The sequence below is a fragment of the Artemia sp. Qi Xiang Cuo genome, chromosome 13 (genome assembly GCF_049724085.1).
Source record: "Artemia sp. Qi Xiang Cuo chromosome 13, ASM4972408v1, whole genome shotgun sequence".
Taxonomy (NCBI): Eukaryota; Metazoa; Arthropoda; class Branchiopoda; order Anostraca; family Artemiidae; genus Artemia; species Artemia sp. Qi Xiang Cuo.
The window spans coordinates 38,104,998-38,128,879 of record NC_142806.1 but is presented as its reverse complement, the minus strand read 5'-3'; the positions used below and the strand labels follow the sequence as shown (position 1 = coordinate 38,128,879).

General features: G+C 36.8%; 1 protein-coding gene across 2 annotated transcripts in view; it reads right to left on the bottom strand.

The window, feature by feature from the left end:
- The window catches only part of Tmtc3 (Transmembrane O-mannosyltransferase targeting cadherins 3), a 586,368-nt gene that overhangs the window by 40,852 nt on the left and 521,634 nt on the right, over window positions 1–23,882 (bottom strand). For both annotated transcript variants that reach the window (XM_089099383.1, XM_089099384.1), the window contains exon 13: window positions 21,957–22,029. In XM_089099383.1, the coding sequence (XP_088955509.1) occupies window positions 21,957–22,029 (73 nt within the window). The remainder of the gene's footprint in view (window positions 1–21,956; window positions 22,030–23,882) is intronic.

Genomic DNA, 23,882 nt, shown 5'->3' with positions numbered 1-23,882 from the left:
TCGTCATTTGCTGCATAATCTTAAAGATTTAATTACAAACTGGAATCGATAGAAAGGCCTATTAGATTTCTTTCTTCAGTTATACATAGATTTGGCAAGCCATTTTGAAATCTATATGATAATCCAGTACGTGTGGGCAGTGTATAATCCAGATATAAATTTGGATATTTCTGCTGATCAAGATATTCTTGGTCAATGTCAATTTTAAATTCTTGGTCAACCTTCTTAAGACCATAGGCAGGTCTGCCTTGTTTGCCTCTTTTTTAAATTCTTCATCAGCATGCCTAAGACTCTAGGCAGGTATGCCTTTCCAATATCTAACCCGACATGTATGCGTCCAATAAGAGAGTCATTCAAACTCCTGCCATTTACCCATGCCTCAGCCATTGAAACATTTGCCTCTGAATTACTTGGACTTTATGGTCTTGGCTTTTCTCTGTCTACAATTACCCAGCCCAGTCTTGATGCAACCTATTGCCCAAAATACTTGATAACTTCAATTCAATTTTGGATATTTCTGCTGATCTGCTGATCAATGTCAGCCGATTTGAAAGCTAACTCTATAAACTAATCCAACTATGCTGTTCTATTTTATTTATTTTTTAGCTTATGAATGGTCAGTCATACAAGGAGAAAGATTCATTTGTGAAAGACTTAGCAATGTAAATCTACTATATTTATACACAAATGCATTGCAAGCTCTCTCACGATGCCAGCGTACGTGGCAGAGCGCCATCAGTGCCACTACTGATGGTACTAGGGTATGATATCGTAGTCTCACGGTGCACGGGTTCTACAAGTTCTTCCCGCACTAGTATTATAACCAGCGTGAGCACGACAAGTATACTACCTTTGGGGGGAATAAGTAAGTCCTAGAATTATCCGATAAAAGAGGGGCAAGGGCCACAACATGCCCTTTTAGAGCATCGATGAAAATATCCCTCCATTCCAGAAAACAATGACGAGAACGGTTAGCATATAACGCTGAATTTCAGAGTATGTAAATACTATTTAGTTTAAATCTGTAACTTGCTATTCGTCTAAAAAAAAAATGAAAATGTTCCATTTGAAATATGCTTTTCAAATTGAAACTTCTAAACATCCAAGGAAAATGGTTCATCAATTTAAAGATTCACATAGTTAATAGAAATAAACTTTCTCCGCAAGAAATATCGTCCCTGGAGACAGAAAGTGAAACAATTTAAAACGTCTCTTTGCAAGCATTTTCTGTATCTAAATTTTCCATGCAAATAATATTGCTTATGATTTCATGGGAATGGGACACGGTTCGTTCGTCTCTAGCGGAATTTTGAAGTTATTATCCATTTCACAAGAAACGTCACTAAATGACACCATTGCCTACGATAAAACCGTGTGCATGTCAAAAGATCGATGCTCAAATTCTAGATTGGAATATTTAATGCTACAACAAAATTTACAGAATTTCACAATTTTTCTACAAACTTATTTTTAGCATTAAAAGAGTTAGATAAACTATCACCATACACCAGGAACCATTAAAAAAAATTAGAAAAATAATCCCTAATCACCAGGTAAAGGGTCGGCAGGTTACTGTCCACAGAAATAGTTCTAATCATACAAAACACCTCTCAATTCATCAGAAAAGGACGAAGAGACAATTATTTCTGTTTTTAAGAAAAGGTGTTTTCAAAAGCTTTCTTAACATTTGTAAAATGCAAATCCGATGCATTCCCCTAAATGAAGTTTTTCAAAAGGATTCAAGAGCAAAGAAAAGGATATTCCTTTTCTTTCAAACAAACCAAACCTAGAGACTTAAATAATAGGACATTATAAAGTAGGTTAACGCTTTAAAATGCAAGAACCTATCACCAGAGTTTTTTTTTTCCTATATGAGCATTCTATGAAGAGAATAAGTATGCGAACAATAGTTGTTAAAACAATTTTCCAATGAGGAAAATTTTTGGATGAAAAGTTATGTAAAAAAAAGTAAAACTACTAAGATGAACACAATCTACCGACTAGGGTCATTAATGTTCACTGTCACCTAAAAATTCACTTTCTGTTCTGAAGGACATTCCACTTTCAAAAGTCATGCGCACCAAGTGGCACGAGCCACGCGTGATGGGGTGTGGCAAGCGTGGGGAAACTACGTGCAAGCATGGTGGAAGTGTGCCAGGCGTGGAAGAAGCGTTTCAGACGTGGTGAGCTGTGTCAAGCACTGCAGAACTGTGCCACACATAATGGCAAACGTGGTGCTCAGAAATGCACATCAAGCGGGAGGAAGGTGGCAACCACTAGGTCTGTCCTATGAACGGGATTAATTAAAAAAAATTTCCACAAAATAAGTTTTTCAAAGAAAAGTAAAGAACTTCATTAAACAAAAAATGAGCAAAAATAAAATCAAATAATCTACCAAGCGTGAAACTACCACAAATCAGCATCGATAAATAAATGAAACCCAAAAAGCGGAGAATTTACAATAATTATCCGAGTCAAACTCAAAATGAGTAGAAATTACATAAGTTGGCCGCAAACCCCTATGCCTTCCCAAGGCCAGAACAAAATTTGCACTTTACTGAAAAAAATATAAATGTTTTTACTTTTATAACTTTAATAAATCAAATAATATTTTGATCACTAAATATCAGTATATGTATATTAAACTGACAATGCACATTCATTTACTGCTGAGATGCCTTATTGGGAATTAGCATTAACACAGTGCATTTTGATTTAATCTTAAGGCAACATTTAGTTTTTAAACATAATGGGCAAATGAGAGGGTGGGCGTGGGAGGCTGGGAGTGGAAGGGGGATTAGTTGCCCTCCAACCACTTTCGAATATTAAAAAGGGCATCAGCCCTTTCTATTATCAATCGAATGAGCCCTTTTCGAAGTTTCCATGACAACTCCTTTGATATAAATTGCCCTGGTCCATAGAACAACAACAATAAAAAATAATACATTTTAACCACTTCGATCTTTAATATAAAAATGTCAAGCCTTCCAATCCCTGTCGAATATTAAAAAGGGCACTAGATATTTCAATTTCCAATGGACTGAACCCTTTTGGAAACGACAACGCTTTCTATAAGCATCTTATATGCCCCCAGGGTATACATTACAACCCTTACCCTAAGGTCTGTTAGGGTGGTTGTCATCCTCTAAGACCGAATTTCCAGAACTTTCAACTACGTTAAACAAAATGGCTATCTGAAAATTTTGATTGGATGTGTTTGGGGAAATGGTGGGCGTGAGAGGGGTGGTAGTCACTCTCCAACTACTTTCAACTATTAAAAATGGCCCTAGCTCTTTTAATTTCCAATCAAAAGAACCCTTTTGAATTTTATACTACAAAACTTTCAATAAAAATCATATAGGCCCCCACGGCATAGCTTAAAACCCGTTCCCGGAGAGCTGGGGGGGGGGGTGTCATTCTCAAAGGACTAATTTCCAGAGTTTTCTACTACGTTGAACAAAATGGCTATATGAAAATTTTGATTGGATGTTTGGAGGAATTGTGGGCGTGAGAGGGGGGTTAGTTACCCTCCAATCACTTTCGACTAGTACAAAGGGCGCTAGCCCTCTCAATTTGCAATTAAATGAGCTCCTTTTGAAGTTTTACGAAAACTCTATCTATAAAAACCTTATATACCCCCAGGGCAGAACTTACAATCTTTGCCCTTGGGGGTCTGGGGGGTTAGTCATCCTTAAATACATAATTTCCAGAACTTTCAACAACGTTAAACAAAATGGCTATCTCTAAACTTTGATTAAATGCTTTTGAGGAAATGGTGGGCGTAAGAGTTAATGGGGTTAATTACTCTCCACTCACTTTCGACTATTAAAAACGGCAATTTCAATTTCCAATCAAATGAACCCTTTTTGAAATTTTTACAACAGCTTTCTATATAAACCTTATATGCCCCCGGGGCATAACTTACAACCCTTGCACTGAGGGCTTTGAGGGGGTTATCATCCTTAAATACCTAATTTCCAGAACTTTCAACTACGTTGAACCAAATGTATATCTCAAAATTTTGATCGGATGTGTTCGGGAAAATGGTGGGCGTGAAAGGGGCTCTCCAATCACTTTCGGCTATTAAAAAAGGCACCAGCCATATAGACTTCCAAATGAATGAGCCCTTTTGAAGTTTCTACGCATTCAATAAAAACCTTATATGCCCCCAGGGCATAACTTACAACCCTTGCCCTGAGGGCTGTGTGTGTGGGGGGAGGAGGGGTTGTCATCCTTAAAGACCTAATTTCCAAAACTTTCAACTACGTTGAATAAAATAGCTATCTGAAATATTGATTGGATGTGTTTGGGGAAAAGATGTGCGTGAGAGGGGGGTTAGTTACCCTGAAATCAATTTCGACTATTAAAAGTGCACTAGCCCTTTGAATTTCCAATCGAATGAGCCCTTTTTTCAAGTTTCTAGGACAAAGATTTGAATAGAAACCTGATTTGCCCCCAGGGCATAACTTAAAGACCTTGCTCTGAAGACTGTGGGGGGAGTGTCCTGCTGAAAGGTACAACTTCCTGAACTTTGAACTGCCTGGAAAAAATAGCTATCTCAAAATCTTTATTGGATGTGTTTGGGGAAATGGTGGGCGTGGAACGGGTGTTAGTTGCTTTCCAATCACTTTCGACTATTAAAAAGGGCACTAGCCATTTCAATTTCCAATCAAATGAGCTCTTTTGATGTTTCGACGACAACTCGTCATATAAAATCCTTATATGCCCTCAGGGAATAATTTACCCCCCGTACCCGGAGGGCTGTGGGAGGGGGGGTTTTCATCCCCAAAGACCTGAGTTATACAGCATAAAAAAGAGTTTAATAAAATGGCTATCTTATAGTGTTGATTAGATGTGTTTGGGGGAAAGGTGGGCGTGAGAGGCGGGTTAGTTGCCCTCTAGTCACTTTCGACTATTAAAAAGGGCAGCTGCCTATGATTTATACAAAAACTGTGTATATAAACCTTATATGCACCCAGAGCATAACTTACAGCCCTTGCACTGAGGGCTCTGAGGGGGTTATCATCCTAAAAGACCTAATTTCTGGAACTTTCAACTACGTTGAACAAAATGGATCTCTCAAAATTTTGATTGGATGTGTTTGGGGGAATGATGGGCTTGGGGGGGGGACTAGTTGGAAACTTTCGACTATTAAAAAGGGCACTAGCCCTATGAATTTCCAATGGAATGAGACTTTTTTGAAGTTTCTACGACAACGCCTTCTATAAAAACCTTATATGCCCCCAGGGCATAACTTACAACCCTGAGGGTTGTGGTATACTGGCCACCTCAAAAACAAATGTTTTATCTGGAGAGCATATCCACTGAAAGAACGATTGTCTCAAAATATCGAGTATGTGTAATTCGAAACGCGGACAGCGAGGAAGGAGGACTAGTAATCTTCTATTCAGAGTCAACTATTAAAAAGAATACAGGACAGTTAGGTTTTCAATCAATAGTGCGTTACTCAAATTTTCCATTATTATTCCTTTGTGACGTAGTTCTCTGCTCTAAAGGAAAAAAATGATAAATAACATATTTTGCCAACATCGCTCTTAGATACCCTCAGGGCATAACTAAAAACCCATTCACTGAGGGTCGTGGGAGAGTGTCCTCCTCAAAAAAGTATTTTCTATCTGGAAATAAACTACTCTGAACAAAATGGCTAGCTCAAAATTTTGATTGGATGTATTTGAGGGAATGATGGGCGTGGGGGGGGGGGGGCTAGTTGCCCTCCAATCACTTTCGACAATGAAAAAGGGCACTAGCTACTCCAATTTCCAATCGAATTAGCCTTTTTCGAAGTTTCTACAACTCCATCGATACCAAGTGCCCGGGTATGGAGAAAAAAATAATACATTGTGCCAACATCGTTCTTTACTTAGGCAGCGCTATTGAGCTGTCTATGATTCCGAAGGGCAACATTAAAGCGAGAGGAAGTAATTGCGACCATTATCAATTATTATATGTGCTCCTTGATTGAAGGAAATTTTGGCAGGATCCATTGAATAATACCGATTTAGGATATAGGAATAGGCAAAAACAACTTTACCCAGCTCTATCTTAAATACCTGAAACTTAAGCATCGACAAGAGAATTTCAAAGTCAGCGGAGTAGCGTTGAGTAATCAGAGAGCAACATGTCTCACATGCATTATTATTTTTCTCCTGCCCCTTCTAATAAAAAGGGTGGTGTTAAAATCTAGGAAGGGTACTCACTTGATCAAAAATTGAAAGCTGTGGCACTCGTATTACGGGTAAAGATTGAATGAATAGAAGCCAGTCGCCATTTTTATGCTCTTTTTTGCGCCCTGTACTTCCTCATGACATCGGGGAACTCAGAATGATTGAAGAGTCCAGAAACCTTCCTCCATGATGGACACAACAGGCCGAACGACAATAATCCAGATGAGGAAAAGTCACTACACATGAATTTTTTCAATAAACTTAGACCAAAGGAATTAGAGTTCTTGGACTATTTATTATCAGCCCAAAGATACAGAGGTAACTGGGTCTTAAAATTTTTTCGATAAATAAAATGCCCACCCCCCAATTGGCTTGAAACTTACGGGGTTTATACACTGGCCCAAGGGAACCTCAAAACCTAAGTGATATTTTTTCAAAGGGGCACAAATTCACTGAATATGTTTCAGATGTCTGGTCGACCCGAAACTTACAGTGTGTATTCTGGGCTAATAGCACTTGATTATGTAATCCGTTTCGACAAAAGAGCGCAAGTACATAAGAAATTATTTTTGACCGAACTGTGTGAAACTTACAAGGTATATACGCTGGACCAGGGGTAAAAAAACAGTTTTGGGTTAAAGGTATTCAGTTTCCTGAAATGGGCCAAATACTTTGCAATTGACCCTCTAATGCAAAACCTAAGCTATCCTTCAGGCTATTACGACAGAGGGTATCAATTAATAGAGAAGCAAAAGAAAGTGAGATCTGGCAAAAATTTGAAAGTGCATCAACTACATAGCTTCAAATTAAAGAAAAATAGAGTTTGCTTATTTTTGAAAATGCCACCCTAGATTTCCAGTCAGCACAACTATGCTAGTGGCACTATTTTCAAATATACATTTAAAAAAAAAAATTGGGCATGCCCCATCTTGTTCAATCCGGAATCTTGCAAGGAATCTAAGTATGTATGACTGGGGCCATAGCCCCCCTACCACTCCACCAAGAACTTTTCTGCAGAGATGCAGGCATATTGCACCTTGTTTAAAACACAATTATGCAATGAATCTTAATATCAGCACAAAATAGTTATTTCAAAGTTGCTGACTTACTAAGTGAAAAAAAAAAAAAAAAAAAATCAAGTCAGGACTCTACTTAGCGCAAAAACAAGCTAAGACTAAGCTGCAGAATTTGGTAAGGCGGTGCAAAAAAATCCAAGTCATGAAACAGTGCAAAAACAGGCTAAGTCTTGACTCGTTACAAAATTAGTTAAAACCTGGCTCTGTGAAAAAAAAAAAAAAAAAAGCACTAAGTCCTAATTCAGTAAAACAGTGAGCTTTCTTGGTTCAAAAGTCCTTTCTTGGTTCAAAGCCAAGCTAAATCAGGGCTGCAAACAGGCTTTGCGTAAAACCAAGCTAAGTCATTGCTCACTTCTAAAAAGAGTCAAGACCTAACTCAGTGTAACAGTGGGCTAGGTCCTGAATCTGTGCAAAAATGACAAAGCAGAGTTTTGCACTTAAAAATAGAGAGAAATGCAACTGGAAAATAGTATTCCTTTTCCCGCGGCTTTTGATTCCTGTACTTTGATCAAGAAGTATATCACTCGTTTTCAAACATTTCGTGGTAACGAACTGTAAGTAAGGATCGACCCGGCTCAATGGTAACCGAAACTGTAGAAAACAGAATTTTGATACCAATAGATCCATCAAAAGAATCAGATTTTAATGCTGATTTCAAATATAGAAGTTTCATCAAGTTTAGTCCTACCTATCAAAAGTTACGCGCCTGCGAAAATTTGGCCGATTTTCGGAAAAAGGGGGAAAAACCCCCGAAAAGTTATATAATCTTGATGAAAATCACACCATCATAATCAGCGTATCAGAGAGCCCTACTGCGGAGGTTTCAAGCTCCTATCTACAAAAATGTGGAATTTTGCATTTTTTGCCAGAAGAAAGATCACGGATGCGTGTTTATTTGTTGTTGTTTTTTTTCCCCAGGGGTAATCGTATTGATCCAGTGGTCCTAGGATATTATAGGTGGGCTTATTGAAACGGAAACTAGTAGTTCTAGTTCCCTTTTTAAGTGACAAAAAAATGAAGGACAACTTAGCCCCTTCCCATGCTCATTTTTCCCCAAAGTCACCCTATCAAATTTTGAGATATCCATTTTGTTCAACATGGTCAAAAATATGATAACTATGTCTTTTAGGATGACTTAATCCCCCGAAGTCCCCGGGCGGAGGGCTGAAAGTTATTAACTTTACCAAATGTTAACATATAGTATTGGTTATTGGGAAGTATACAGACGTTTTCAGGGGGGATTTTTTCTGGTAGTGGGGTGGGGGGGGAGTGGGTCGGGAGTTATGTTGGAGGATCTTTCCATGGAGGAAGTTTTCATGGGGGAAGGGACATTTCTATGGAGGGGGCGCCGGATTTCCCTGCATTATTTAAAAAGACATCAGAAATTATATATAAAAAAAAACAGGGTTTTCAATCGGAATTACGGAGCAACATCAAAACTTAAAACAACAGAGAACTTTACACATATGATTGAGTTGACCCCCTTGTCAATAACTCACTCCTTAATCCACAGATTTTTTAGTAATGTAATAAGAGCTATTTATTATTATTAAAGGCATACTAATTCGTAAGTTACGTATATTTATTACTAATAAAAACGTTCGTAAATAAAATTAAACAGGTTTCGAGAAAGCCATTTAACCAAATAAAAGTAAAATTAATATTCAAATTTTGCTTTAATTATTCATGTACGGTGAGCCAAAATCAAAACCTGCATTAATTCAAAAATGTCCAAAAATTAAATAAAATAAAACAAGTTTTTTTAACTGAAAGCAAGGAACGGTATTAAAACTTAAAACTTACAGAAATAATTTCGTATATGAAAGGGCCTGTCCCTTCCTTAACGCCTCGCTCTTTACGCTAAAGTTTGACTTTCTCACAACTCTATTTTTTTTTTAAACAATAAAAAACTTTAGCGTAAAGAGCGAGGCGTTAAGGAGGGGACAGCCCCTTTCATATACGGAATAATTTCTGTTCGTTTTAAGTTTTAACGTCGTTCCTTACTTTCAGTTAAAAAAACTTGTTTTTTTTTATTCAGTTCAGAATAAGAAGTGTGCGTCATTATAGATTCAATCTTTGGTAATACGAAAGAGAAAATTACATCGATCAGAGTCTAATTTTTTTTTTTTTTTAAGAAAAGGACAAATTCGTTATCAATCACTACCAGAAAGAAATTCTTGTCTCGGTAAAGATTTATTAGAAGGCTAAATAGAACAACAAAAAATAATTTATCGAGTTTTTAAGAAAGATTGACAAATTAAACTTTTTATCGTACTGTAAAATTGGGATTTAATGTTGGATCAGTTCATATTAGATTATAAAGAAAATAAAATATTTACAATAATGAATGATTACTGTAATTTCTGTTCGACATTACTAGTCAATTATTTTGGTGAATAATCAGTCTTCTAAACTCAATTATCTATTTAGCTTATTCTAAAAAAATATATGGAAACACGGCATTAACATTACTTAAATGTAAATAGCTTAAAAATTTCATAAAAATTAAGACAACAAGTTATTCGACTGAATGATCTGTAAATTACCCAAAATATTACTTTAATATTCCTTTTCAACAATATTAAATATTAGCCAAAGACTCAGAAAAAATACGCAGCAGAAATCTCAGTGGAAATACAAATACATAAGTTCTCCTACTACTAACTACTCACTGCAGCAGCAAGCAGCCTGAGGCCAACACAGCTGTACGCTTTCTCCCTCCACTCCTGTTCATTGAAAGTTTTACTCTCCGTCTCCCCCATGAAGTTCCATTTTCCTTTAAATACTTTCTTATGATCTCTTCCCACCCCACTCGGGGTGACTTTTAGTTCAGTTAGCTCCCACACGGACGCCCAAAAAGCACAATCTTTGATATTGTGATCATTCTGATGTAAAAAGTGACCTAGCCATCCCAACTTTCTTTCATTATGGGCCTATAAAGCGGGTCAAACCACACTTGTAGTAGCCTACAGCTTATTGTTTGATGTACGCTCAGTCAAAAAGGTACCTAAGATTTGACTTACGTAACTTAAGTCCCGTCCGTCCTTGAAGGTTGTTTAGGGGCCTCTTCTTTAACCAGTTAATTGATATAATTCCTGTAGGTGCTTCTGTTGTCGGCCAGGCAGATGAGTTGTGGCAGGTTATAGGGTGAAGTTTTCTTTCCATCTCTTCGGGGGGCGACCTCTGGGGCGAGAACCGTGTACTCGTCCATCGAAGGCTATCTTTGGAAGACGAGTGCTAGCCATGCGTTGAGTATGCCCTAGCCATTTAAGTTGTTGAAGTTTTATTTTATTCAGTATTGTGAGTTTGACTTTCAGATTATGGAGAAATTTAGAGTTGAAGACTCTGTCGTGCTAGGTGATACCAGCAATGTGTCACAGGGATTTGGTTTCAAAGGCAGCTAGGCGACACTGATCGTCAGTTTTAAGCGTCCGGGATTCACAGGCATAGATGGCAGTTGGAATAATGAGGGAATAGAAAAGTATCCTTTTGAAAATTTTTGATAAATTCTTATTCTTCCATATGGCCATCAGGCCTTTAAAACTGGAGTTCACAAGTGTCAGGCGTCTCTTGACGTCTTTGAGATGGTTGTTATCAGAAATAAGTAGGCTTCCTAGGCAGGTGAAGTCTTCCACCCACTCAATGATATCTCCACCAAGCCGAAAGCTGAGATTTACCTGTGAATCGGGCTTACGTAAGCAGCGCATGGCTTTCGTTTTTGAGGTGTTGATGGCCATCAAGATGAGGTTGGTAGACGAGTGAACGCTGTTAGCCTGGGATTGGAGGTCTTGAAGGGACTCGGCTATTAGGTCTATGCCATCGGCGTATGCTAGTTTATCTATCACTATTCCTCCAATAAAGGTGCCAGACGGGTTATCAAACAGCTCCAATGATGGTAGGCAACCTTATAGCACTTCAGTAGAGGTTTCGAAGCTTTTGGTAAGTCCTCCCCCAGTCATGACGCGGCTTCTGAACTTCTTATACATACCTTTGGTTAGAGAGATCAGGTGGGATGGGATGCCAAAGTGAAGAAGGATGTGCCAAAGACCTTCTCTCCATATACTACATACGATGAAGGTTTGGCTACACTTGAACTTACTACATTGGAATCACGACGTCACATCCTTACCATGAACCTTGGTCACAAGTACCTTAGTTCTGCCTATCATCGACTTTTTCTCCCTCCCTTTAAAGACAATCCCCCAATTCTAACTAATACAAGACTCAATGCTCGCAGAAATCCAAATACCCAACTGGACTGTGTCCCCAAAGTGTTGACCGTGAAGTACAAAAACTCTTTTGTCCCCTATTTTGTTTCTCATTTTAATAATTGATTTAGCTTTTTGTTGTTTATCCCCTAACATCTGTTTTATTATTGTAATTGTTCTGACGTGCTTATGCTCGCTTTTGTGCTATTTTAGCACATTTTGTTTCACATTTTAATAATTGATTTAACTTTTGGTTTTATGTTTATCCTCTAACATCTGTTTTATTATTGTAATTGTTCTAACGTGCTTATGCTAGCTTTTGTACTATTTTAGCCAATAAATCATATTCTATTCTATTCTATATGACATGGAAAGCTTGTTTAAAGCTTTAATTAAAAAGGTGCAAGGTGTCAGTATTCTTAACTCATACAATCCAGGGTTCCTCTCATACCAGGCCTGAAACCCGATACACATCTGAGACAAGCTTCCATTGTCTATAATGGACACCTATAATGGACAACAAGAGCCTTGTTTCCTATTAAATGGCAGAAATTTGGATAGTACCATTGGGGATTGGGGATGAATTCAGAATGTCAATGGTGTGAGGCACACCAGACCAGTGTAGATTCTGAAAGACACTATATTCACATATAATTCGTATAATCTCTTTAAATCGTTAATAAAAGTCACAGTTCTGATTCTCGCTAGATTTAATACTTCGGGTTGTATTCGGCTTACTAATTTTCACGCAATATAATCAAAGTTTCTCAAATTGGGGATTGTACGTTTGAAAATAAATAGAATCCCACTAGCAGGTATTTGTTTTTGGGGAGGGAAATTTCTGAAAGAGGGGGGAAAACCTGGAAAAAATACCAAAAATAAGCAAATTTTACAGAGAAAATAAAAAAATTATAGAAAAAATCACAATGTTCTTGAGATTTGGGAAGAAGTTAGAGAACTTAGACAGCATTAACTGTCTAGCCTTGTCGGGTCTTTGACCGTCACTAACGACACATTCTGTCCTTCGGCTCTCACGATAACCGTCACTTAGCTAGAGTCTTCGACCCTCATATGAAACAGCCAGAAGGTCTTTCCAAGTTGGGTCTTTTTTTCTATTTTTTTTCCCGGTGAATTCTTTTGGGATTTTTAGTGCATCTTTAGCCTTTTTCATTGTTCCTAGATTAGACTGAAAACACTGGCAGATTGTACCGAAGTATGTTACATTCCAAATTACGAGAGTTAAACGTGGAAAAACTTTAAAATCGACACTTGAAACAAAGATATCCCCGATGGGTTACAATTTAAATTAGATTATACATATAAAAAAAGAGAATAAAAACTAATAAAATAAGGTGACTTCTTCCTTTTTTAACCACCTAGTAAATCATTTTATTAAAGGGAAAACAACAGGTGTAGCTTTATTAATAAAGAAGGCAAATACAATTATTCAAATATTTCAATGAAAAATACTTAAGACATTTAGGAAAAAGCAACATATGTGAATAATTTTGACTGTTTTCTTTGAATTTCCTGGCCGTAATCATTTTGGAACATCAAATAGAGATTTTTTGCCGAATCTTTGGCCTAATCTTCGCTAGGGTATCGTTTTTCAGTTTATCACTATGATGCTTTAGAATGTGAATAGCTCGATAATCAAGAGTCAAATTCGTAATACCTTTCATGTTTCTTTCTTTGAACCAAACTTCACACACACTATTTATTTTAATTTTGTATGTTTTCCTTTTTTTGGACATTTTCATGTACTGATGATCTAAACAAACAAAATAGTGCTCCATGCGTCCTTTTTGGTTGATTAAATAAAAAAAAAGTTTTTTTTAACTGAAAGTAAGAGCGACATTAAAACTTAAAACGAACAAAAATTATTCCGTATATGAAAGGGGCTGTCCCCTCCTCAATACCTCGCTCTTTATGCTAAAGTTTTTTATTGTTTTAAAAAATAAAGTTGTGTGACAGATCCAAACTTTAGCGTAAAGAGCGAAGTATTGAGGAGGGGACAGCCCCTTTCATATACGGAATAATTTCTGTTCGTTTTAATTTTTAATGTCGTTTCTTACTTTCAGTTTAAAAAACTTTTTTTTCTTATTTAATTTATGAATGTTTTTGAATTAATGCAGCTTTGATTTTGGCTCACCGTACATGAACAATTAAAAGGAAATTTGTATATTAATTTTACTTTTTTGGCTAAATAGGTTTCTCAAAATTTTTTTGTGAGGTAACTTATGAGTTAACTTACGTAACGAACTTCTATATTCGTATGTTTTTACTACGTATATTAGGGAATTTGCCCCCTAGTCGATGCCTTGCTCTTTACGCTAAAGCTCGAGTTTTGTTCGAATCACAAACCCCAGAATCACAAAGGTCGGTTAATTAGAATAGATAGCTCTTTTGAAAATACTAAAAATAACTTTAGCGTAAAGAGAGAGGTCTTGATAAAGGGGTGAACGCTCTCACATACTTGCTAATTTCTGTTCTTTTTAAGTTTTAATGCTGCTCTTTACTTTCAGTTAAAAAAACTAGTTTTTTTTATTTAATTTATGATCGTTTTTTAAATAATGCTGGGAAATCTGGCACCCCCTTCATGGAAATATCCCTTCCCCCAAGGAAACATCCTCCATGGAAGGATCCTCCCCTGTAACCCCCTCCTCCGACACCCCTCACCCCATAAGAAAAAATCCCTCCTGAAACGTCTGCATACTTCCCATTAACCAATACTATATGTAAACAAAGGGCAATGTTCATAAATTGCAACCCGTTTCCCGGGACTTGTGAAAGCTTTAGTCATTCTTAAAATATTATGTACTAGATTTTAGGCAATGCCAAATAAAATGGTTATCTGAAAGTTGTTAGTGGGTGACTTTGGGAAAAAAATGACCTTGGGAGGGGGCCAAGTTGCCCTGCAATTTTTTTTGTCACTTAAAAAGGACACTATAACTTAACAGTAGGGGTTTTTATAACAGTAGGGGTTTTGATACGATGAATCTGATGGTGTGATTTTCATTAAAGTTCTATGACTTTTTGGGTGCGTTTCCCCCTTTTTTCGAAAATAAGGTGAATTTTCTCAGGCGCGTAACTTTTGATGGGTAAAACTAAACTTAATGAAAATTATATATTTGAAATCAGCATAAAAATTTGATTCTATTGATGTATCTATGGGAATCAAAATTCCGGTTTTTAGTCACTCCTTACTTACAGTTCGTTACCACGAACTGTTTGATATGCAGAATTGCACTAATTTAAATTACAGTTCTTTGATCACTGAGAAACTTGATTCCTTGTAAACTTTCCTCACTCTTGACAAGCTGGTTTGGTTTGAATTTATTTCAAGGTGTCTGTATTACAGAATTTTCTTTTGGAGTAGCAGTACAACCCAGGTTACTGAGTTTTTTGTCTTTTTTTTTCTAAATAGGTTTAAAAATAAACATAATGTCGCAAAGCAGCAAAGTTTTCGAATCTAGAACAAAAAATTGTTTCTTTCCCTTGCAGTTTTAATTCTTCATACCCTCGGTTATATGATTTGTACTAGGGCTTTTGAGAGTAAGCGAAAGAGGTTTAGTTCTAAATAAGCTTAGCATAACCTCACAATTCTATGGGCTCATGTACTAGCAAAATATGTCAGCTGTTTCCGATATTTTGAAAAGAAACAGCAATATTTCCCAACAAGTTTTTTCTCATTAGAGCCACTAGAACTGTCCCGACTAACTGACGCGTTGAAAAATATCATGTATTGCAAGACTCCACCAGAAAAGTCATTTTCTAGGTTGCCAATTGGTTTCTATCAACTTCGCACAGATGGAGCCGTCAATTTCGTCGCCTTTGCCCGATCGAAGTCTTTTATGACATAGTAATAGACCAACAAAATGTTAAGTTTTTGTTGACTTCACGCCAATGAAGCAGTAAATTTTGTAGTCCTTCGCCCAACGGAAGTCTAATGATATTAGATTGGACCGACTGTGTCTCAAGGTTGGTAGGGATTGGCTCAACAAGTCGTTTTCTATGGGACACTTGGTTTCAGTTGACTTTGCACAGATAAAGCAATATAATCCGTTGTAATTTACCCAACAAAAATCGTTAATGACATTACATTGGACTGACAAAATACCAAGATTTGTAGGACTCCGCTCAACTAGTCATTTCTTAAGGGGCCAATAGGTTTCTGTCGACTCCACGGACATAAAATGGTAATTTCGTCGGGCTTCGCCCAATGAAATTCCTTCCAGAAGCTTCACTTTGCGTCAAAATATAGCTACTTTTCGGGCTTCGCCTGACAAAGGTCTTTTCTGAAGACCTTTAGGGAGGGGGGGAATCCCCCCTTAGTGACGCCCCTGGTGTAGATACATCACAATATAACCAGTGAATTATTCTTGCGGTTCCAATCGGAATTTTTATGGAGGATTCTCATACAATTGTGATGGAGATTTCCCCTCCCCCCATTCCTAATTCCAGACATGATTATAGTGCAAAAAACTTAATTAATCAATCACAGAATTAGTTCTTTTTCCACTCTTCATGAATTGAAGAGTGGACTCCATTCTCCTCTCTCCACCCAATAAGTCGTTTTCTAGGTGGTCAAATGGTTTCTAACAACTTCGCGCAGATGGAGCAGTCAATTTCGTCGTCTTTGCCCGAACGAAGTCTTTTATGACATAGTAATAGACCAAAAAAAATTAAATGTTTGTTAACTTCATGCCGATGAAGTAGCAAATTTCGTATTCCTTCGCCCGACGGAAGTCTAATGAAATTAGATTGGACCGACTATATATGAAATTTTGTATTCATATATACAACTAATTCACAGAATTAGTTCTTTCTCCACTTTTCAGGAATTGCCTTTATAATTTATTTTTTTTCCAGTCCTAAAACAATGGAACATATTCATTTCATATTATGAAGAATGCTTACTTATGAAGTTAATCGCCTTTTCATACAGTCCTTTTTCTATCTTAACAACTAGCTGCAATTGCCCCTTACTAGGACAAGGTATATTCGATTAAGAAACAATACCCGAAGGTATAATTTTAAGTATTTAATCTCCCAGGAAACGGGATAGTCAAAGTACAAGCATGATTTCCCAAAAGAGCTAGTATTTTCATACACGCATCCTTAGCAAAAGTTTTCTCGACATAATACCCTTTTACAAGGAAATAAAAAAAGGGAAACACTATACTTCCGTAGATTTAATCAGAGTATATTCCGGAGGAAGTTGACACTTTTAAGTGAAATAAAAGTTTGGCTGACGAAAGCTATAATAAATTATGTAAAAGATAGTTAGAGCAAAACAAGACTCGCTGCTTTAATAGAAATTTATTATTCAGTCCCCAGCTATAATAATAATTAGTAATTTCATACGCAAAAGGAGAGGCGTAGAAAATCAATCTACTAAATACAGAGAAAATTGTAGCTTTAGTCTTTGTCAGTATCGTGCAATTTAACCAGAAGTAGTGCATAATCTAAATACACCCTGCTACCCTTGGGCGATTCTGTTTGAGAGACTTTGAACCCATCAAACCCCAGTCAAGAAAGAAATTTGACGAAACTAAATACAAAACTAAAAATCGATCCAACTAAGACTGAACATACAGCGTTCTACTAAAATGATTTCGTGTTTGATTTTCTTTGTGAATTTTCTTTGTCAAGGACGTCAATTTTCATCCTTTCTATTCACACTTCTGCGAAGTCAATTTATTTTATTCGATTTTCCCAGTTATTTTTTTCAGAAAAAAAAAAAAAAAAAACAATTGTCAAAATTTCAAACAAAAGCTCGACCTTGAAGTAAATTATAATCGATAACATTTAATTTTCAAAGAGCTGTGTGTCTCCTGTTTATTTATTTATTTTTCCTTTGGCCTTATCATACAGAGCGGATGGTCGTGAAGACTTGGGGAGGGCTCATTTAAAGATATCTCGAAAGTCCTAATGCCCTATTTAAGGGATGAAAACGATCAGGTAGATATATTCTCCCCTTCGTCGTCCAATTTACCCACACAACCATAAACAGTATCGGGTAAAAATTTTAAGATATCAATATTAATCAAAGACTTGATGGTATAAAAAGTGCCACCGGGGTGGCATGAAAATTTAGCCCAAGGAGCAAGGGCTCCAAATCATGCAAATACACGAGACAAAACAAAGGCTTTATAGATATATTTTAATAGAAAGATAGCCATTTAACAGTTTGCTGAAAAAAGAGTCATGCAAGATCGTCCAATCGATATAATTAATAAGACCCAAAATGTGGTTCTTTGGCCCTTACCCCCTCAAGGCCCCCCTGCAAGCGCATTATTTTCTAGCAAAAATCTTGTTAAAGAGTTTCTCAGCTCGTTAATTATACGAATGACAGCCACATCACAACGTGTTGATATTAGCCATGCCAAAATTTTCATCTGCATGATTTGAGGACCAAAATCGAAACACTGGCCATGTTCTCCTTCCAAAAAACTTCCCACCCTCCACTCCATTTTCAGTATATAGCCAAGTTGTGCATCTTTCGATTCACTCATTACAAATATAAGGCTACTATTGAAACATCAAACAGTTCGTGGTAACGAGCTGTAAGTAAGGAGCGACCCGGCCCAATAGTAACCGAAACTCTAAAAAATGGAATTTTGATACCAATAGATAGTAAGTTTAGTATTACCCATTAAAAGTTACGAGAATATTTTCCTTATTTTACTGAGAATATTTGCCTTATTTTCGAAAAACGGGGGATCATACAACCCCTAAAAGCCATAGAATCTTAATGGAAATCACACCATCAGATTCAGCGTATCAGAAAGCCCTGCTGTAGAGGTTTCTAGCTCCTATCTGCAAAAATGTGGAATTTTGTATTTTTCGTTTCGTATCCAACCAGGGGTAGTAGAATAGGCAAATTATTGATCAACTTCCGAACTAAGTCAAAAGCGAAAGTTGACACGAAGACTACTAAGAAAGATTTTCCATACAAATGATTTTAAGGACCATGATACATACTTCGAAAGACTGGAACTTTAAAAATAAGAAACTAGGAGGGAAAAGAAGAAATATGAAGAGACTGAGCAGGACCTGGATAAGAAGGTAGAAGGGGTCAATAAAATCATAAATAAGGATCTCAGACAATTAACCCCTCTAAGGAGGAAGGGGAACAGGCAAATAATTGATCAACTTCGGAACCAAGTCAAAAGCAAAAGTTGACCCGAAGACTACTAAGAAAAATCTTCCGAACAAATGATTCTGAGGACCATGATACATACTTCGAAAGACTGGAAATTTAAAATGAGAAACTAGGAGGGAAAAGAAGAAATATGAAGACACTGAGCAGGACATGGATAAGAAGGTAGAAGGGGTCAATAAAACCATAAATAAGGATCTCAGACAAGTAGCCCCTCTAAGGAGAAAGGAGAAGGGGAAGGAGGAAGGGGAACAGGCAAATTATTGATCAACTTCCGAACTAAGTCCAAAGCGAAAGTTGACACGAAGACTACTAAGAAAAATTTTACAAACAAATGAGTCTGAGGACCATGATAAATACTTCGAAAGACTGGAAATTTAAAATAAGAAACTAGGAGGGAAAAGAAGAAATATGAAGAGACTGAGCAGGACCTGGATAAGAAGGTAGAAGGTGTCAATAAAACATAAATAAGGATCTCAAACAAGTAGCCCCTCTAAGGAGAAAGGGGAACAGACAAATAATTGATCAACTTCCGAACTAAGTAGAAAGCGAAAGTTGACACAAAGACTACTGAGAAAAATTTTCCAAACAAATGATTCTGAGGACCATGATACATACTTCGAAAGACTGGAACTTTAAAAATAAGAAACTAGGAGGGAAAAAAAGACCACATGGAGGAAATTATATGATACTATACAGTCAGATAAAGCCAGTAATAAGCTACTGGTGGCTCTAAAGTATGGGTAGTGTATCAAGAGAGTATGGGTAGTGCATCAGCATTTGGGTAGTGTATAAAGAGACGATGACCCGCTCACACTGGACCCGGAAAAACTCTAAACCGCATTCTTGCAATCCATGTAAGAGACCCAGAATAACATACTTAAAAGCCGGCCTATATAAGTAATCCAATTGTTGGAATAAGGCTGGCGTCCCGAATAACTAGAGAGGATTGTGTTAAAAAGCTGTGGATAATTTCCAGCCATTTTAAGCCCATGAAGAATATAGGGTTTTTCCCATAATCCTCCAAAAGAGTTGGAAAAATACAAACCCACTATATTTGTATAGCTAGGAGAAGTTCTGCTTTAGGCTATGTTCCTAAGGGGTACCCACAAGGGGGAGGGGGGGGAGTAAGTTCTCCATGTATGTGGAATGTTACTATGAATGGTTTACTGGATATTCTAGAACAGAATTCAGGATATACCCAGATGTGTGCTGATGATCTAGTACCCTTACTGAGAGGAAAACGTCTAAGTGCCCTGTTTGAGATAGGACGGCATATGCTGGATGAAACTTAAATATGGTCACAAAAACAAAAACTACGTTTAATTCCAGAAAAGAGCAAAATAATAATTTTACAAGAAAGTGAAAATGTGAAATTCCCTTTGCTCCAAAATATGTGACCACTCGAATTTTCAAATAAGACTGGTGAAATTCCTTGGAATCATATTAGACAATCAGTTAAGTTGGAAACCACAGCGTTGAGAAAAAGATCAGGAAGTAACAGCATCCTTAATCCAGGGCCAACGGATGGTGGGGAAGAAATGAGATCTGACTCAAAATTAAACTATGTATCTATAAAGCCCTTTAATCAGGCTGATTCTGTCACATGAAGCAGTAGCATGGGCCAATTCTACTCAGATCAAAAGCCATATTACGTCCACTAATAAAGGTTCAAAGGCTAGCATACCTAAGGCCAGAATACCATAGAACGGTCACGACGTCCACAGAGCTTATACTAGGACTTCGACCCCAAAAAATTTGCTCTAGTAAGAAGCAGTATAAAGTGCTGTCAGACTGCACATTAATGGTCAGTGAACAAAAAGGCAGTAGATATGAAATGGAAAAATCCAAAGCCACGTTGATATCTGCAAAACTGAGTGGTGGTTAGTTGTTCAGAAGTGCAGATGCCCTAGAATAATGTCATCCCAGTAATAAAACTCGAGAGGCAATTCCAGGCTGCCATAAGAGATAGGAGAGAAATGGAGAAGGAGATATAACTGCTCCAAAGAGTAACGCAATAATTTGCTTTGCGGAAGGTTCGCCATTGGAAGAGGAACCGGGAATCGGCATTTTAATGTACAATATTACACCTGATCTCGAGAAAGGGATAATTAGTTATCATCTGGGCAGTTATGCTACTTTGTTTTAAGCTGAAATGTTTGGAATAGAAAGGGCAACAAGAACACTGATGCAGAAGGATTGCATGAGTAGAAAAATATGTACTATAACGGATAACCAAGCATGTCTTAAGGCTCTTTAGAATATAAAGAGTCTCCAAATAAGTGAATTGAAATAAGTGAGTGAAGTGCTACGAAACAATGAATAATCAAGCAGCCAAAAGACACCAAATTATTCTGATATGGGTCCCAGCACATTCTGAGATCAAGGGTAATGAGACGACAGATAAAGCAGCAAAGGCTGGGACATCATTGAAAGAATATGGACCAGAAAATTTCATCCCCATTTCTCAAAGCCGCTTGAAAGCGGCAGTGAAGAGATGGAGCAATGGAATAATGCAACAAAACTGGAATAGGACGGTGGGATACAATGAATGTTTAATCCCACACTGACTAAAAATAAGGCCTACTACGACTAAAATTGTCAGAGATACGAATAGTAACTGAAGCCATAAGAGGAGCTGAAATTTTGGTAAGTCCATCACCATAATTGCGAGGGTGTGGTTCTCGTTTATGCTAAAAATGCAAGATGACCGTTGAAACAAGGAGGAATCTGATTGAAGATTGTCCGGCTAGAAGTAGACTTCGGCTGGAGTTTTTCTATCTTTTGAATGTCATACTGGAGGATATTGTGGGGGAAGAAAGGGTCTGACGGCAGGAAAAGTACATGGTAAGGGCAGGAGAATCTAACTCATTTTAGGTAACAATTAATTCAGTTTTACGAATACAGTATGTGATGTGTTTTCAACAACAGTTTCTTCCTTTTAAATTCATTGTTATCAAGTGTATAGAAAATCAATTCGCTAAATTTTCCTTTCATTTAAAGTTATTTATTTGTCATCTAGTAAAACATAAAAAAGAATCCAGCCTTTCATGGGGTTTGAGGGCATCATCGCCACATTTATTTGTTGTAAACGTTTCTCAAAATCAAACATAGCGGCAGGTCATATATTTTTATTATCTAAGAAACACCTTTTTTTGAAGCTGATTTCTTCCTTTTATTTAAATCTCCCTTTTCAGAACACCTCGCGAAGAGCGCATTTTGGGGATGTCGAAAGTTTCTAAACTAAACCTATTTCGTCCCACCCTTCCTCCCCCCTATAAAATATATGATACAGTTTTAAACAAGACAAGAAGTATCTTACGTTATAGTATATATCAGGGTTACTGCTATCATAATACAAGGCTTTTTCGTACACTTCCTGTGCTTCTTTTGTCCTAGAAAGAAAAAGAAGAAGAAATATCAAATTAAACATGAAAAATAATGATCATTTCTTTAGTAAGGAAAGCAAAAGCAATAGGGAAAGCCCGTGAACAACAATTTGGTTCCGAAACCGTTGCCTCTGATATTTAGAAGAAAGTGTAAGTTATGTTTTTATACCATTAAGAGGGGTGAAGAAGCCAGACAAATTTGTTGAAAGCCAAAGCATTTTATCTTAAAAGCTTTGGGAACAAGTTTCAGTAAAAACTGTAGCTAGTAACGAATGAAGAAATTTTAGTGTCAATTACATTAAAAACATGTTGAACGAAAACACAACTTTGAAGAGAAAAGACTTCAATTTATTAATTTGTTCTTTTTTACTTCTTTTTTTGTCATCTTTATAGACAAAAAAGATAAAAAAAAAAAATTTTAAAAAGAGAGAAACTCAGCGACTGATAGCCTGTTTAATTACCCAAATTAATATTGTAGCGACCACAATCAAATGGCGTATTTCCCATTCTTCAACTTAGGTTCTAGCATTCAAAACTATACAGGGGGACAAAGAGAACACTATTGTTCCATATTTCATAGGTAGAAGACTTCCATATCTCCTATGAAAAAACTGAGTGCCATCGAAGGCAACAAGTGGATGAACAGCCACTTTTGCGAGCACGACAACTGTTTTTAAGAAAAATTATTAGATCCAATCCATAGATTTGTTGATGAAGATACATGTTTTCCGGTAACTTGATCACGTTCATTACTTATACCTTAATCTACTAACATTCCAGGAATTTTACACTGTATCAACTGTACTATCATTTTATTAGAGTACGCTGAAATATATAATTTAAATAGGCAAGCTCCATTATATACAATATATAATTATACAAAAGGGGAAACAATAGTCCCGAGACTGATTTAAAGGATATTTCTAGCAATATTTGTAAGTTTTATATTTTTAACGACGATTTCCACGCTATTCCAGGTCTTCCCCTCCACATAAATTTTTGTCTGCTATCCTCAAGTTTCTAGCAATATATAATATAGTTAATTATAAAATTACAATATAATTAAGCTTAAAGTGAACCATTCAAATGCCAACCTGACTTAGTCTCTAAACATGTAGCAGAGAAGCTTCAAAACGGATATCCCTTTGTGACTTTGATTTTAAGGCACGAATCTCGCGCAGAAAGAAGGAAGAAGATTTTTTGTTTGTTTGCTTAGGTTCTTGTGTATCTACATGTGTGTAATTTAGCCTAGAGACAGTCAATATCCTTACTAAATAAATTATTTTCTATTCATTGGCAATCAGTGTTATAATCTTTCGTAATTATTCTTTTACGGAATATTCTTGCGCATGTGCTAAGTTTATAACAATAATTACGAAAGATTATAACACTGCTTATCGATGAATAGAAAATAATTTTTTTAGTAAGGATAATTTCTTGCGCATGTGCTAAGTTCCAGGGTTCGATCCCTGCTGCAGTAAGGTTGGGCGACAAGCTTGCTACTTGTCCCTGTAAAAACACCCAGTACCTGAAACGTCGACTCGACGCCCTATGCGCTAGTAATGGCTCAGGAGGATCTTTATCTTTTTTTATGTGCTAAGTTAAGACATATGCTCTGTGACAAATATCTCCAATATGTAAAAACTGGGGGCCCAGGTTATAAAAAAAAAGCATATAAACCAGGAAGAAAATGTATTAAATGTAATTTAATTCACTAAATGTATTAAATAGATACATTTGATAGAGATGTGGACATTTTACAGCTTGTGGTAATATGTCGTACAAAGAATTTTTTGTGTATGACTAAGGGGCTCAACAAATTACCCTTGGCCCATGGCTCCTCAACACTCCTCCCCCAC